We start from the raw sequence: 18395 nt of genomic DNA, 5'->3' as shown, positions 1-18395 counted from the left end.
TGTAATGAGAAAAAAAATGTGATTTTTAAAAATCTTGTTATTGATTTATACTTTCACCAAGGAAAACTCAAAGTATGTCTGACACTGTTCAACACAAGACTAACATCTCACTCACCTGCTACTATGCAAGTATTTCCACTTTTATCAGTTTTGACCTGATAGGCAGTGTTTTTATGACTGGCCTGCTCAATTAAGAAAAGTATATGAAACCCACTGAAATTAAGGTAAAACATTATCTTGCCAATTCTTGCACTTGTGATTTTATGCACCTACCCGGAAGACTCTAACGAAAATAGAATACCAAATACTGGCCAACTAGTTTTATAAAACAATTGCCTTCAACTTAAATAGGGAGCAGTTTTACCAGCAAAAACCACTGAGTCCATCATGACCTGCACAACCAGACTGCATTGACTGAGGAGACTTTACCTACATACAGAGGCTAAAGGAAGCTATAATCTCTTACACTGTCAAGCAGCTTTGGGGCTGACTCTGGTCTCAACAAGATCAAAAGGAAGCATTACTTGCTAATAATTACCATATTACCAAATTACCAAACAATTACCAAATAATAAATGCTACATGTTACATACTTGTACCAGGGGTCTGTTTTAAGACAACGTGGACTCAGTTAATGAAGGGGTTTATGTTAGGAGCTGAGAAGAGCACAAGGGCTTCAGATAGCCATCAATCTGACAGCACTCAGAGATGGTGAAAAAGTCCCTGATTTTCTCCAACATCCTACCTATGACCTCCTATGGAAATTACCATGTGAAAAAGGAAGAAATAGGCCTTCAACCTGTAAAAAATAATTCCAAAAACGCACAAAAAGCAGAGATCAAGAATTTCTGCAGGGAATAATAGGGATGTCTTTCACAAAGCAGGGCACAACAACAGGCCTCCACCAAGGAACAGCAAGCTTTTAGGTGGTTCATGCTTCTGTGCAGGTTGTCAACAACTGAAAATAAAAAACTTTTCCTGTTATGCTTAGTTCCTCTTCCTTCACATCTTCTACTTCGGATGGTCATCTGAGCCCTCCAGTCAACATCAAACACCAAGTGCTGAAAGAAGTAGTTGCAAATACCAAACCTACTTGTACCTGACAAGGACCAGCACAATACACTAAGGATGTCTGGGAACAGTGCACTGATTCTCACTAGGAGAGGTACGGGGTGAGCCTTCTGGCTTTGGGGGAATGTTTTCAGACCTAGCAAGGACCTGAAATTCAACAAGATCTGCTGTTGTGATCAGTGGAATCATCTCAATTTATACTTAAGTGAATAGTTACTCAAGTGTAAACAAGGTGAGACTCCTGTCTAGTGATCTGTTGCAATAGCTTATATAAAAGCTGAACCAACATTCCTGCGCCCCTCCACACCAGTCTGGTATTCTTACACACATTTGCCCCAAACAAACAAAATATTAACCATTATTATGGTTCACTGTTACTATCACAGCTTGAGTACATTAACCAAGGCAACTCTTCACCCTTCAGCTTCTTCATCCATGGATTAATGGGTCAGGTACCATTTTTTACTTCACCAAGCATGCCCTATATTATAGGAGACCAGACACTTCCTATCTTGCAACCATGCAGTACTTCAGCTAAATTCAGCTAAAGAAACTTCAGTTTTTTTACATTTTTGTATTTCTCCATACCAACATGAATGTTGCTTCCTTCGAATGGTCACCTTCAGTTTGAACCTAAAGCATAGGCTGAGTTAAAAACATATTTTAAACCTAGTAGAAACATTCAAAACCAAAACATTACAGTATAACTTGTTATTCATTCTGTTTGGATACTTCACTTCTGAAGTACCTGCAGTTAAAAATCACAGCAAGAAAAAAGTTCAAACTGCAGAGCAGCAGACCAAGTTGGTATGCTCCCTTAGTGCAACGCAATGCCAGGCAGATACTAGCTTGCAGCCAGAAAGCAGCACCGCCATGTTTGCATGGTGTCGCATCTCAGCTACCATCCCTGCATCCGGTGGTTCCAGGTCCAGAACTAAATCCGTCACAGACAGCTTGTGCTGCACCTAGTGCATGTAACCCAGGGCTGCTTCCACATGACATAAAATGGAAAGGCAAGCAAAGGAAAATATTTTATTTCTTTATCTCTTTATGATGCCTTTATTTAAATAAACACATAATTAGTGGTACAAACAGTGAAATTTTCTTCTTGCAAATGCCACTGAAATAGGTTTGTTGCGCTATCATTTTTTGATTGACACTTCAAGTATTTTGAAAATTAGTAAACACTTCCCTTACCTTCATGTGTGATTTGAGATTGTCCTTGCGGGCACAGCGAAATGGACAGAGTGGACACTGATGACTTTTCAAACCTGTATGAATCACCATGTGCCGTTTCCAGTAACTCTTCCTCTTGATAACCAAACCACAGATCGGACACTGGAAAGGTTTTCCTCCTTCTTCTTCTGAGGCTTAGCAGAAGGGGGAAGAAAAAGAGAGGATCCTTTACAGCCACTTGTCAAATACTTTCCCCTTGTAAACATACTCAAGATACCATTTTTCAATACTAGTATTTCATCTGCAAAGAGACACATCAGTTAAACAACAACATGTACCAGAAATTTCAGTTCCTCCCCATGCATGTCTCTTTTCCCGTTAATCTAGTTATTCTCCCTCTAAGAAAGGTCACCATAATTTATAAAGGTTAATGCCCCAAACATCCTTTGGCTAATCAGTAGGGGATGCTACTCTGTCTCACCTGGTCCTAATGTTCCTTATAATTTAACTGAACTGAGATGGATGTCTCCCATAATCGTAACTTTGCAGCCTCATTTCCTATCAAATGCCAGTTTTAGTAGCGTTTGGAAAATATGCTTAACTGTGTTCAAAAATGATCCATTCCCATATCTGATTGATCGCCAGGTGGATATGGAGGATAGAAAACAGGACAATTCACAGCTTAACTGACAAGCACGTCGGTATTGCATATCAGATATATTTAACTCCAGAAGTGAATGATTTCATAACCCCTGCTGCTGAACTTGTTTAGCTACGGCTCGAGCAGATGCTGCCGCAACTTCAGCCATCAGGGGTCCTAGAGTCATGGGTTTCCTTGTACTCCTCTACTTACCAGGGCATTAAATCTACTGCCTTCCCAAATGTTTTCACTCTGCTTTACTGCCCAATTCACCTACGAAAAGAAAAGCATTTGGTGGCATTTGTCAAGCAACTATGGTTAGACTACTGAGTGTGGAACCATCTCAAGGTTGATGGAAAGAGAAATTCCTTGCTGTTGACTACACACAACCATCCATCCATTCATTCTCTCACCACAATTTCCTCTGCTTATTATAAAGGTCTAGCATTATTACAGAATTGGAAGCCCTTTTCCCTCAATATAAAAGACAGACTGTTTTCAAATATCCAGAGCTCAGCAATGCCTATCCTGCTATTTGGAACTTCTCTCAGATTATTTCATCTCATTATTATCAGTTATTTCCTACTGATAAGGATAGAGCAAAAACCAAATTCCCTCAGTGAGGAACTAAGTGGTAAAAACCACCAGAAAGATTTGTCATATCCTAAAAAAAATAATTCTTGCTATTAGGTAGGAAACACAGACACTGCAATTCCACTGATTACTTACTCATTATGTAAGCACAAAAAAGGACACACTGCCAAAGCATGCACTTCTGCAAGTCCAGAATGTCTACTTGTGAAATTTTCTATCACACTCAAAGTATTATCAAATTGTTCCCCTCTCTGACTTTCTATGGAGCAAGCCAAAGCCAATGCTATAATTACTTGTGTTTCACTTTTTTAGTATCTTTACAAAAGGCAGGAGAAAGACAATCCACAGAAAAATATATCGGTAGCACTTTTTACCTACCGTTTCTTTTCCTTCTATTATATCTTTTCCCCAGCCTCTGGTTATCACAAAAGATCCACAGAAGAAATGTGTAACTAGCTTTCTATTACCCATTTTCCACACCATTAAAAATAAATCTGCAAACAAGACCAATCAATAGCAATTTAGCGCTTTGCAAAATACGCAAAGAACTGGACCAAATGCCTGAGACTTCACCAGTAACAATGCCAATTAATGGCATGCGGAATTTGCATCAACTCCCTCCAAAGCTCAACCACAGTAGTACTTTACTACACTACGCAAATCTTAACGTAAGAAAAAAAGGGGGGTTCAGCTTTCCTTCCTTTATATTGACGTGTATTTTATGCCACACGCTGTCAATTAATCGGAAGAAGTGAATGTACTGAGGACAGAATCAGCCAGTGTTTCCCCAGAAAAATTCAGGAACAGAATTGCAAGCATTGCAGGCAAAAAGTTATTACCAAGCAAGTATTTTGTCAGTAAAAAAAAAAAAGGGGGGGGGGGCTGCCACCCACAGTCTTTCAGAAATTACATCAGAATTTTAACAGAGATTACAGACTTCCTTTAAGTCTGACCCAAAATCCATGAGCATTTAATAAAGTTGGCAATACTAATAATTTCATTAAAAGTTAGTCTTCTCTGTGCCACTTCAGCAGAACCTGTACAAGCAAGAATGAAGTCCACCCAGCCCGACTTGTGGTATTAGACGTGACAATGTTCTGATAAGCCACAGCTCCAGCTTGCTGCCTGAATAACTCCGACCAAATAGCTCAACATGGTGGGCAAAGGAGCAGCATGCATACTAGCCTCCACCTTTGCTGTTCCTTGCTTGTCAACATCTAATTAATCTCGCAGAGTATTGATCTTATAACCAAAGCTAGATGTTGCTGGTGGGTAAGTAAAACAGATTCATAACAACAAAGAAAACTCAACAATGCCTTAAATGTTCCAAGTATGAGAGGGGAACAAAATACCTCTCACTCTGTGCCTACTGGGAAAACATGTTTAACTCTCTGGGAACAAGTCAAAAACCCTGTGTCCCCAGAATCAATCAGACACACAATAACAGATACAACATTATTAAACTTCACTAGTTAAAGAAATATCGTTTCTTTGCTTCTAGTGCCATAAGGTTGTAGGTGTAAAAGGAATTGGGAATGTGTGACATTTATTTTCATGGGAAATACACATGCCCTGCTACCCAGCTCAGTGCTACAGAAATTAAGTCTCCAATCAAAGGTCATTGCTTAGTGACTTTTTTTGCAGGCTGCGTTCCTCCACAGCCAAACAAACCAAGGAATTTGGCCTTCCAAAACCAACATCCATATATGCAAACCAACCGCTTGCTTTTTGTTTTGAGTTGGTTAATTATTTAAAAGGAAAAACTTAATTGCATATCAGAAAACCGACTTAGAAGAACTTTTGTTATGAACATCACACTATAAAGTTTGCTCAGATGCCAACTGGCATTGGCCCAGTGTGTATAAACTGAAAGGAAACACCCTTCCCCTTGGGATACTAGCCCCATATATTACAAAAAATGAATAGTTGTGCCTTGGTTACCAAGGACCTGAGGCAGTCGGCCCCTATTGTTATCCTTCAGCAGCATAGACCGCTTGGGCCCTCAGCAAAGAGAAGAGTTGCTAAGAATTTGCTGCATCAGAGCTAGTTTGCAAAGCGCTGGTACTACCAGCACACACGCACACCCCACAGCATTCCCCCAGAACAAGCTGCACGGACAAATCCCACAGTTTATTAGTCAAACACAGAACCTGGATTTTACTCCAACCATTTATTTTCCCTTTTAAATAACTTCTGATGTGAAGGGCTTTTCCTCCAGCAAGAAACAAACTAATAACTGCAAATAAATTTCAACCTTACCCCTTTCCTATCCATTGCTGTCCTTCCTGTGTGAAGGCCAATCTTCATCACAAAGTTAATTAAATTAATGCCCACAGTTGCTCTGGTGTAGCCAGTGTGGGTCCTCCTAGTCCAACACAAAAAGGTCTGTTTTTGGTTTAGCTTCCATTACTCTGGAAAGGACTTAATCTAAACCAATGGAAACCTTAGGTCAGACCCGTGCCAAGACTAGCTTGCCACTTCAGCTGCCTTGGCAAAACACACCGGCACACCACTTGCAGAACACGTGTAGCTCACAGCATCCCACAGAACGCCACTGCAGGGGGAACACTGGTATCAGACACTTGAAGCCTGGATTTTCTACTAGAAATATGAATCAATGACGTGAACCTTTTATAAAAAGAGATGAAAGAATCTTGTTTTTCCTTATTTTGAAGATGGATCATGTAAGTTTTCATGCATGGCCCACCGGTTCTTCAAAGCTTTTGTTACCAAGACTATTTCTTCTTATTCCCTATAAGCCTGATTCCTTGAATGCCAACAGCTGAAACTGGTGGAGGGAAGGCTGTCGTGTAAAATGGTTCTTGTTGAGCTAAATTGGAGAAATGCAGTTCACTTTTTTTTTTTCTAAATGACAAAGGATTGTAAAAGACCGAACATGTGAGATTTGTTCATGCTGCTGCAAAAAAATTTAATGAAAAGTGGCAACATAATAATATACTCTGGTAAATTAGGACAGGGTAGTAAGCGATTATACAAAAGTCCATTTGTGATAGAGACAGCAGGAGGGAGAATTCTCCCTTGTCCAGTATTTCAAAAGCACTAGTTTTGTATATGCTCACTGATACCGTGAGCTCCCTAACAGGGATTTTTTGATCTTCTCCATTAAATATTTTTGTGGACTTATTTTGAACTTGGTGAGGGAGGGCACATGCCATTGTATGAAATACAAAAAAATAAAAATTACTGAACTGTACACTTAAATCTTTCAAAAATGGAAACATTTGTGACAGTTTGGTCCTCAACTGGTATTTTAAAAAGCTTTTTCACTGTTTCCCCAGAGTACCTAGTTCTTATTCTCATAATATGTGGAATCAAAACAAATCCAGACCCACTGAAGAGATGTTATATAAGTGCATAGCAAAACAAATGCACTCTACTCAGTTGCTCCAACTGTATCCATACCTGTACTAGTGGGTTTGGATGCTCTTCCCTTAGGGACTGGCAGTAACAATAATTCCAAAGACTGTGGTGGAGTTGCTTTCTCTTGCTTCATCTCTGAAAGCTGCAGGGGATCCTCAGCAACCAGTGATTTCTTCTTCTCTGCCAACAGGGTGCCTGCAGCCCTCGCAGCAACCTCCTTGAGTAGGGCAGCTGAAGAGGTCATCGAAGCCAGAGAAAGGAAAGAACTAGCTGGAGGCGGGTGCTCCTGCCCAGGAGTCATGCTTCTTTCACTCACTTTCTTTGATAAAGCTGCTAACGTGGAGCTGGCTGACTGAGAACTAAAAGGTGAGGAAAAGGATTCAAATCTTATAGTATCTTCAGTCCTTGAAAGAGATTTGTCCTGCAGAACGGCATTGGCTGCGGCTTTCAGCTTCAGGATAGCTGAATCGGGGGACAAACCACAGGTGGTGGTGGAGTTTGGCAACCACTTCCCTTGATTCCATATAAAGTGACTACCTGCATTGTATTGGTCACTTTGTTCCTGTTTCTCAGCTAGCTTTCTGGCAAGAACACTTAGCTGCTGGGCGTGATGAGCAGGTGGAGAGAAGGAGAGATTTGAGCCAAGATTTACGGGGGACTCAACTCTGCCATTGACGTTAACAGCAGCATCCAGCTTGAGGGAGCCCGCCTCCAACAGCCGCCTCAGGTTACTGCTCAGTGGCTTATTTGGACCTGGCGGTTCTTCTTCACACAGAGATGACACATCAGGAGAAAGGTGCTCTTTGCTCTGTAATGTGTCTCTCAGTGCCTCATTTTCAACGGTTCCTAACTCCGCTGTGTTGCTGCTAGGAGTTGCACTTCCCAAAGAAGTATCTGGGGAAGTGGACTGCTCCTGGATTCTGTCCTCGAGAGACAGCTTAAAGTTCTCCTGGACTTCTCCATAGGATGCTTCTGAAGGAGTCTCTGAAGAATTTCCAAACCAGCGTTCCTCTTCACTGAGCTCACCTTCCACCTCTTCCTGTCTGGTACCATCTGTGTGGAACCAAGAAAAACAGTATTATTCCCAAATCTGTGAAAAATAACTTCTTAGCATGGAGTATGCCTGGCCTCTGCATGACCCTTCTGGATAGCCACCTCACATCCCCCTGAAGTGAACGGACTTGGCATCAGCCTGGACTGAGTGACCAGGAAGAAGTTTTGTGACTAGGAACAGGGGTTTCTTTGAAGACCAAATTCAGGAAGCCTGTCATCTTTCAGTCAACATTACTAAAACAGTTAAAACTGCAATAGTACAAGTATACCACATGTACTAAATACCACCAGGGCACCACTCATATATACTGATAATTATTTTATTATCAGTACAGTCTGCACACCCTGCAAAGTATTATGAACTCTGTGGTATAAAGCAGGGACTTACAGGCCCAGAAATTATTGGATACTTGAATCTCAGTACAGAAAACAGGCATGCGTGCCTTCAAAAGCAGATCAGGTGTATAGCTACTCAAAGGAGTTTCTTTCAGTGACTTTAAATCTCAGCCAAATCTTGCAGTGACCCCTATCTAAAATATAAGACAATTTGTACCAATAATACACAGTTCATTTCTGAATAGCTGAAATGACTAATGCATGAATGCAAACTAAAGGTCTCATCTCTCACCTACCTAGGAGAGGAATATCATAAACACAAAACTAACCTTTGGGTTTTATTTTTTCTTCTTACATAGACACTACTTGCTTTCCATTTGCTTATCACTCTTCATTAAAGTTTTAAAGACTATCCTAAACTGACGTTAGTTTAGCTGAAATTATAAAGGAAAAAAAAAGCATGTGTTGGTCTCAATGCAGTTAGTTACATTTTCTCTTTTGGGTAACTGCAACACATCTCGTCTCTCCTCAGATCTCACTGGCAGTGTTTACAGTGCTGTGACCTTGGATTGCTCTTCTTCCTGATAGTATTCAAAGTAATACAGACATGACCAAGACTTCTTTTTTTTTGCAGATCTTGTTGGCCAATCAGAACATGGTCAAGAACAACAGCAATGCTAGGATTAAATTCATGTTATCGTCTCTTGCCAGATACCTCTCACATTTCTTCTTTTAGACTCGTGTCCCTAGCTACAAAAGAATCTTTGTAATCATAGCACAGCAAAACAAAAGGATTTAATATAACCCTCCACTGACATTCTGGCAGGCAATAAGCCTGCATGATATGTACTGTACCTATGATCATGTATTATTCCCAGATTCCATATTTAATTCCGGCAAATTACAAAGCTTGGAGAGAAGTCGATGAGTAAAATCTTAGATTTATGTTACTGCTTTGATCCAATGAATTTAAGAAGGAAAAACCTAGCCACTTGCTTAAGTGTAGATATACCAACAGACACTCTGAATGTTGCATACATTACGAGGAATAGGGCGTCATAGTAAGTTCCTTTTACTCAAAACCCCTTGAAATTTTTTCACCAACATTTCAAGACCCCACAATAAAAGCAGCCGTTTCCTTAGATTAGTATTTTACACAGAAGCGGGTTAGCATCTTTCCTATTCAAAACAAATAAAAGCCAAGCAAAACCCAAAGCACTTATCTAAAATTATTTTGATACTATCCAATGTAGGATCACAGATGGCAGCAGTGGTAACAATAGCAGGCCAATACCATGTACACTGAAATACAGCAGACGTGCTAACCAGTCGAGGCAGCACTTCTGCAGGTTGCAGGAGAACTGCAGGTATTCCCATTTCATCCTGTGAATGCTGCAAAGTAACTTGAGGCATGTCTTTACAGCTGGGTGCAGCCAGATGAGACCTGTCCGCTCATCCCAGATGCAAGCAAATTCTGGACTGGAAGCCAAGAAAGCATCTTACTGGCACTTCTCCTGAACTGATGCACCAAGAGCAGGGCACGTCCCCTGCAACACAGCCCAGAGCTGACACCACTACACAGGCTCTGAGCCAGAACCTACCTGCATCCTACCACTTACATCCATGCACGTTTACATTTGTCTGGGTTAAAACACCCCCCCCAAACCCCTGGACCAAATCCTTCTCTCTCTCTGTGTCTCTGCTCCCTGCCCATAAATTGTGAGGGATAATCATATTTCCCTTCACTCAGTCAACAAAAAACTACAGCTTTAGAGAAATGTAATTGTATATAACTACCAGAAGAAGTGGGTTTCTGTTTTAGAGAAACTTCCAACTTACTAAACCTCCAAATTTCTCTGTTCCTGGACATGTATCTCTATTCCTTAACACTGATGTTTCCTAGTTGCAACCAGTCCTTTAAAAACAGTTTAAAAACCACCGTTCTTACAGATCTTATTCATTCTACTTGCACTGGAAATGAACTCTTCCTTCTCACCTGTACCTGTTTTTGCATTAACCATAAAAGTAATGTTGCACATATTTTATTTTTTTTTGCTATCTATCCCTCCTCTCTATGGCTGACACCTCAGGAAATACTCACAGTGCTCGAACAGGTCACTGGCAAATTGATTGTAAAGATGCAGGGAGAGGAACTACGTCTGCTATGGTGGGGCTGCAGTGCAGCTTTCTTAGACAACATAAGAGCTTTCTTAGACTACGTAACAGCTGGAACCAAAGAAAAAGGTACCAAAGGCAGACAGGACAGGAACACGACTTGGATCACCTTTCTTTTTCCAGACATGCATGTTCCCCGTTGGTCTTGCCTACGTGAAGGGCAGCCACCAACCTATCATCGACAGGGAGTAGCAGCCACGAAGCTCTCTTCTTTTTCACTTAAAGGCTTACTACGAAGCCCAGAACTTCCCTCCGCCTTGGGTAACGCAGTGAGAGCTCCCCCTCCTGTTGCTCATCTACCTGTACCTACTCAGCTCTCAAAACTTCAAGCGGTCTGTATAAAAAAGGGAAAAGTTTCGTCTGTAGCGTCTCTATCCCAAAAACCAGATGGATTTTTTTCTCCCCATACAGTTTCTTTCAGTACCTAGAAACCAGACCTCTAACTGCTGACACAGTTCTAATTTTCCTCTTCTCAGTAATTCCCTCAGTTGCTGCAGTATCAAGTCCACTGTATTTTGAGGCTGTAAGGTTAATGCTGAAAAAGTCAGCATCAGTGTCTTATCATGAACTCAGTCAAGCCTCCTTTTAAACACTAGTGAATTGGTTTAGAAGCATAACCGTGAAGCCTGGCAATTTCATTTCTAAGCAAAGTTGCCATTCATGGCCTTCAGGGCAGGACTTGAATTCACATACACTTGCAAGCCTGTGAGTTTGAACAAGCTTGAGAACTCCTGGGGCAGCCAGCCCAACCCATCAACTTTCATACGAGTTCAAAACAAATAAAACCTCCCCCCAGAACTCAGAGGGTTCATGGGACACCAGACCACGTTTGTCTGAAATAGGAGCCAACCTCCATGCCTGTCAAGAAACTTTAGCTGACTTTCAGGTTCGCGGCAGAAGATCTGCATGACGTGTTTTTTTCCTTTTGCAATGCAACTAAGGAGCTCCAATAAGAAGTCCTTGAAAGGTTGGAGCAGACATGCAACACCACATTTAGGTTTCTTCTTTCTCCATCATAAACATACCAGTTTGTTATTACAGAATTACTTACAAATGTTCAGCTACAAACATTTCATTCCTATTTAAGACTTAAATGCTAAATGTGGGTAAGAAACCACATGGAAATTGCAAAGCTGGAAAAGGTAACTTAGGAGTTACGGGCAAATTCTCACTGACTTCCTTTTGAACAGGACCTGGCTGGGAATCCCTCCAACATTTACCTAGTAACTGCTCATCAGATTGCCTCTTCTCAACATGATTCAAGAGTCAAAACCTGTCAGCACTTCTCTCTCCTGACTTCCATGGCAGTTCTGGCAGGAGAACTGCTTCCCAAACCATTTGTCACTGGCAGACTGGTGAAGTTAGGGGTGTCCTGCCTGCTTCGGGACTACCCCATCACGCTTCACCCAGGAGCCTCAAACACGTACTTCCCACTCCTGCCAGCATCAACAAAAAGCACCAAAATACTGCTGGGCCGCTGATGTAGCCCAATATCAAGCAATCTCTGGCAAAGCCACAGATGTGTGCAAAAGCACTCCTTGAAGAAGTGCCAGTTTCTCGCGCTCACCCACTCGTCTGCTTGTTTTCAAATACGGAGAAGTTCTGTTTCCCCTTCAAGAGATCGGTTTGACAGACAAATCTTATTGATCCTAAACTATGCTATTTCGCTTTTGTGACCATCTGCTTTTTGACGTAGAGTGGTGATTAGAATTTGACCATGATATCAATAAAAATGTAAATATTAACTGCACACACTACTTATCTCTGCAAACTGAAAAAGACAAACATGTTTGTTGATTTAAATACTGAGCCACCCAACACAAACGCTGAAAGCTCTAACTCTACCTAATGAAATGTACACGTGCCATTTGTGAAACTGGCAAGTATGAGATGATAAACAATTCCAGTTTGTATGGACCTGGAGTGGAGAAATACGAATGCAGCAGAGCAGATGCAGGCTATGCAGCACAAGGAAAAAGTAAGGGTCTTCAAGTTATGGCACTGAGCGACAGACATGGGCAGTGAAAGCAAAAGCATGATTGCAAGAACACCATGTGGACCACCAGAAATTACCTGAGAAATGGCCACAATTAGGGAATCTACCCCAAAGAGACTGAATTGGCATGTTAAGAGGGACATAATTTCACTTTAATCACTCAGAGCAATGAGTAAATTACAGAACTCCAAAACAGAATTAACGCTGCAAATCCATATGCTATAGTGATATCATACATATGGAAATCGTAATTATCGGATTACAGAACAAAAATTAAAACAAATATAAAAGAAGGTAGAAGTCAAATCACTTCAAAGAAATGCTCACATGAAAACTGTTGATGGGATAAATTAGGTAAGATTGCCCTAACTTCTGCAGTTACGTTTCAAGAAAAGTCTGGGAATCTATAGGACCAGGATTCACAGTATTAGAAGACCTTGTTTTTATTACCTTGTGTCATGGTTTCGGCTGGGATTGTGTTAGTTTTCTTTGTACAGGCTCACACAATGCTGTGTTTTGGATTTTTGATGAGAATAGGGGGGTGATAACCCACGGCTGTTTCAGCTGTTGCAGAGCAGCGCTCACGCAGAGCCAAGGACTTCGCTGCCTCTCGTGCTGCCCGGCCAGCGAGGAGGCACCGGGAGCCGGGAGGGGACGCAGCCGGGACAGCTGGGCCAGGCTGCCCAGAGGGATGTCCCACGCCGTGTGCCATCGTGCTCAGCAACAGCAGCTGGGGTAGGGGAGGAGGAAGGGGGACGTTGGGAGTGACGGTGTTTGTCTTCCCAAGGAACCGTTACGTGTGATGTTGAGCCCTGCTGGCCTGGACCTGTCTGAACACCTCCTGCCGATGGGAAGCGGCGAGCGGATTCCTTGCTTTGCTTGCATGTGCAGCTTTTGCTCTACCTAGTAAGCTGTCTTTATCTCAACCCCTGAGTTCTCGCACTTTTATCTTTCAGGTTCTCTCCCCCATCCCACCTGGGGAGAGTGAGCAAGCGGCTGGGTGGTGCTCAGCACCCTGCCAGGGTTAAACTACAACTTGGCATCAAGCATCATGTTCTATATAAAGATTTCAGATATGACCATTCAAGTTTGCCTCAATCTAAATAAAGTTACAATTGCATTTGTTGGCTATTTGTCACCCAAGTCATCTTCCTAGTTTGTTGCTCCAACTCACTTGTTTCCTCTCTCTGATATTTTCTTGCCCCTGCAGCTTTTGTTTAGCCCAACTAAAGCTATATTGACCTACAAGTATAAGCAGCAGTTTAACAGCATATCTTACTCCCTCTTCAATGACTATCATAAACCATTTTCTATATTATTTTATACTAAACACTATTCCATAGCCTACTCAAAGAGCTAGGATTGAGTGATAGGTCCACACTGGGGAGCTGAGGAGCTCTGCAAAGATGCCTAAAGAATTTAAAAGGTCACATTAAACTTAAATGAAGCAGTAAGCCATCCGTAAGGAGTTCTGGGGAACCACAGACTGACTCAGGTGAGCAATCAGTTTAAAACCAAGTAAATACGCAGACAAATAAAAAATAAAGCAGAAACAACACCTGAGTGATCCAGAGTTTGGCCTCATGTGAATTCTCTCAAGAACAGCAAGAAAAGGGGGGCGAGTGAGGAGAAGCAGCAGCTGAGAAGCGAGAAGGCATGGAGAAGTGTAAAAGTAGTCACAGACAAGGAAGAGGTGAGACGGACTGTAAACTGTTGTGCTCCTATCCGGCCTCCAGGATAGCTTCAATTACCACCAGAACACGTCAAATTACCATGTCCTATACTCCCTCCTGTCTCCTTTCTTAGATCCCTCTAACAAGGATTAGGGATTGGGCCCCAGGCCAAAATACGCTGTTCTGGCAGCCCATTTCAGAATATGCTCTCTTCACAGATGCTGCAACCCAGATGCCATCATGACTGTTACCACCAGCAACATATCCAAATAAGTTTTGATGAGTTTCCCATCACACGATGGCAGCACCTTCAGGAAGAGAATGCAGGTCCACCAAGTCTCTATTTTAGCTCTGCAATAGTCATCCAACGTAAGCCCTTTAGAAGTGGAGTACAGAAGGATGCTCGCTTCCTCCGGCCAAGCTGGGTAAGTACTTCTGGCACAGGAGCCTTGAAATTTGCCAGAAAGTGGCTGCTAGTCACCCTGGGCAGAACAGTTTTAGTGGAATATGGAAAGTCAAAGATATACTGGAGAAGCTCCAGGATGAAATTAAGAGGAGAGGAACTTGAAGTCCTCACTGTAAACAGAATATTCAATGAGAACGAGCAGTCACAAAAATGTCATGGCAGAATTTAGTGCAGACCAGATAAAAGAATGAAGGAGCTAAAGGCTGAATACAGTAAATACCTTAGGTAAACCATATATACTGTGTAAGCGTATCATTTTAGCAACAGAAAAAAATAATAATTAGAAGAGATCACTCCCTAATATCACATCACTTTCTAATACACATTGTCTCTGGCTGTCAGCTTCACATAAACCCTTGCTAATTTCACAACGAGGTTCTACTGAAAGCAACACTCACAGGCCTAAAAATGGCAGTCATATCTGGGGAGTCTATTTTGTGGTATTCTATATAAATCACTAGGTCCAGTTCCCCACAAACTACTGTTTTTGTATTCAGACTGCCTTTTTAAGCACTTCAATTTGTATATTTTTTTTATTTCTTTGGGCTCAACAAACTTTGTGTGTTCCCACACCCACCAGACTATGTCGATGTGTAGCCTGTAGGACTACCTCAGAGACGCTGGGCACACTGTGCACTGACATCCCTGCCTCTAAAAAGCATTTACAGCTACATTTGATTAGACTATACATCCAGAGCAGTAGCGCTGTTGATTTTTCCCATAGGGATGCTTGCAAGAAAATCATGATTTTAATAAAGACACAAAGGCCTGCCTTAACTCCTTTTATTACATCAACAGCAGCAAATAAAACTTAGAAGTCACAGTTACATAAACAGTCATGTGCTAGAGTGCCCTCGGTCCCCCATTTTCCCTTCATGGTTTCTGTGACCTATAATAGGTAAGCAGCACAATAAGTCACTGTCCTCTTTCAACAGAATTTCTGGCTCGCTCGCTTATCAACGGGATGATTATTCAACTCTTGACCTCATCACAAAATGGTTTAGCAGTGTTGCTGGTGCTTGAACCAAATTTCTCTACTGCAGGCTGACCCAGAGAGCAGCACAGCTGCAAGAAGAAACTGCCAAAAAGCGGTAACTCTCCTGTGCTGTCTTTCTCCCCTGTGTTTTAGATGTGTGAAAATACTCACGCAATTAGACAGGAAAAGAAGCCCTAGGTAGGACTCTGTATTTCATCTCCACATCTTCTAAAATAATGATTTTCCTAACTAGAGGGAAGGAGAAGAGGGGAAAAGAAAGGCACAGCCTTTAAAGACAGGACATATATCCTCTGCTTTTATCCCTAACTTAAAATGAGTTTAAAAAAATCTACTTGCGAGAAAATCCCAGAACATTCACCTAGCAATTTCTCTAGCACTCCTCTTTTAAAAAGGGCTCCAGGATGAACAAGATTAGAGAAAGACAAGTTAATTACCTCGCAGTAACTGGGACTCTTCAAGATGCTTTGCCCGTATGCACAAACAACTCTGAGTGTGCAGAAATACCATGTATCCAGGTTTCCCAACTGCTAGCCAACAGCTGAAAGTCAAAATGCACATACAACGCTTTCCTCTCTGAAACAGGATCCAGGTGTTATGGACTCCAAGGAAGATGGGAGGCAGGATGGATTATGGAAAATGCTTATCACAGACAATGTAAAACTGACTTACTTCCTGTCCCTCAAAGGAGAAAATTTTGTCAAAGATGGGAAACAGACAGTGACCTTTTATTTTCAGGCTAGTGCCCCAGAATAAGTATGTCAAATGAGTTTCATTATCTGCCAAAAGGATCCTTCTGTTACTAGCTGGACATTCATGAAAGAGGACAGAAATACATGGTTTCTCCTGAGGTAAGCTATCACTACTTCACAAAGGTTCTCCTGGCTCTTGATGAACCACAAGATAGGACATTATAGGGACAGCAAGTCTCATCTCCCCTAAAACATCAAGCTCTTCAGAAAATTACTGCTAGTTCAACGGATGTTTGACACCTTGCCTCCAAGATTCACTGTTCTTCTGTTCTAGGCAAGAGGTTATAGTTGCTAGCTGTAGGATCAGTATTAGAGGAGTGCTGCTTCCACTGGGATTCAGAGATTTAAACAAGTGAACAGCAACCTAACAACCGTTGACACAAGCTTACAACTGAAAGAGTGGTGGTCCTGTGACTCCTCTTACATTTGCTCAGTTCTTTGCTTAGTGAGCCAATTTCAACTCTGCCAAGAAGTTGGAACAAAACTGATGTGAATGAGACAAGAATTGGGAAACGGGAATGGATTTGGTGGCCTGAGAGTATTTATACTAGCCAGTAATTTGAGCCACTTATCCCCTGAGGTCCTTTATGGTGCAAAGCACATCATGCCTTGCCAACGAAGAATACCAGAGGATTCTCCCTCCCATCCCAAACCTCCACAATATACTACACCTCTCAGGGAGGACCAGGCCGTTGTGGTCAGGATGGCCACAGTAGGCAACATCACAGAGGCTGCTTTAGAAGCCCTATCCAGGATATCTATGCGTGCGTTGCCCACCAAAGATTGTTCTGAGACTAATTAAAAACACTCCTCTCTAGAACTGGGTGGCAGCATGTTCCTGAGAGAAGAAAAACCTTAAAGACACAGAAACAGTATCTTGATAGCAAGGCCTAGTAATCAGCAACCAATATGTGGGCATGGAAGTACATCTCACAGTGTTATACACATATATCAATGATACATATATACATACTATATATACGTGTATACTAATCTACATGTATTATTATACATATACTGTATATGGCTCCTTACAATTTAAAATGACTTTGTTCTAGGATTTTGCCCCTATTTGAAGCTCAGAGCCGAAGCACTCAAAGTGCATGCACAAAACAGAATGGGACACACGTGGACTCAGAGGAATGTTTCTGAAGACCATTTCTCAAGCATTACCCCAGAGAAGAGCATCCTACTTAAAGAGCTTTCATTGACTTGACAATACCTAGGAATCCTGAAGAGAAGGAGACAAAGACAATTGTTTTTTATGAATGAGGTTTTTAGATGAAACAAATATTCCTGAAGTCAGCTTACTCTGCAAAGGCTTGGTTAGTAGCCCCACGACAGATTCCTAAAGTACATAAAGTGTCAGTCTAACAACAGAAAATCATGTTCCTTACAAACCGTATTTTATGGTACCTATGTTCTTCTTGTAGCACTTTTAGGGAGACTGAGCAAAATACCACAGCCAACCTTATTGAAATGTTCTTCCACAGGCCGTCGTCAACATCCTATAATAAGCTACAGTTGAGTGTGAGCACACCTTTCATAAAGCGTGACATTGCAATCATGCTGATTTATACACCACAGGAATATGGACAACCAAAAACCTGGAGTCTGTACATTAAAATATCAAAGAAATACACCTTTTTTTCCTGATGAAAAAAGACAATATGATAAACTATTTGCTACAAAACTAAACACTTCTTCAGGCACCAGCTTCTGAGCCAGATTCAAAAGCCCCTTATCAGGAATTTCAGGCTTCCCCAGGTCTTTTAAAACCAGCTATGATATCCGATTAAGACTCTGACAGAGTATTATAAATGTGAGGACAAACTAAATACGCAGGAGATCAACTGTTATTCCCACAGCTCTATTTGAAATAGGAATCAGTTTTAATGATCTTTGATGGTTCAAGTGGTTCATGTGCTAGTCTATACCCAGAGACGTTCCCTGTACCTGGAGCTGTAGTGATCTTCTAACATCAGCACACATTTACCACAGTGGGCTCACTTACATAGTAAGTTCAGCACAGTGATTACAAATTCTACGTTTTCTTAGTTATAAGCAAGTTGAAAAATTCCTTATAAT

The 18395-nt window shown here is 41.5% G+C and overlaps 1 protein-coding gene across 10 annotated transcripts in view; it reads right to left on the bottom strand.

Moving 5' to 3' along the window:
* Positions 1–18395, bottom strand: part of ZNF827 (zinc finger protein 827) — a 129386-nt gene that overhangs the window by 72760 nt on the left and 38231 nt on the right. For 9 of the 10 annotated variants that reach the window (XM_040554568.1, XM_040554561.1, XM_040554563.1 and 6 more), the window contains 2 exons: positions 6905–7915; positions 2269–2441 (listed from right to left, as the gene is read on the bottom strand). In XM_040554568.1, coding sequence (XP_040410502.1) covers positions 2269–2441; positions 6905–7915 — 1184 coding nt within the window. The remainder of the gene's footprint in view (positions 1–2268; positions 2442–6904; positions 7916–18395) is intronic. The other variant, XM_040554562.1, reaches the window with a different exon arrangement.

Source organism: Cygnus olor, chromosome 4 (assembly GCF_009769625.2).
Source record: "Cygnus olor isolate bCygOlo1 chromosome 4, bCygOlo1.pri.v2, whole genome shotgun sequence".
Lineage (NCBI taxonomy): Eukaryota > Metazoa > Chordata > Aves > Anseriformes > Anatidae > Cygnus > Cygnus olor.
The sequence above is the reverse complement of the archived record's forward strand: the minus strand, read 5'-3'. Positions and strand labels throughout refer to the sequence as shown.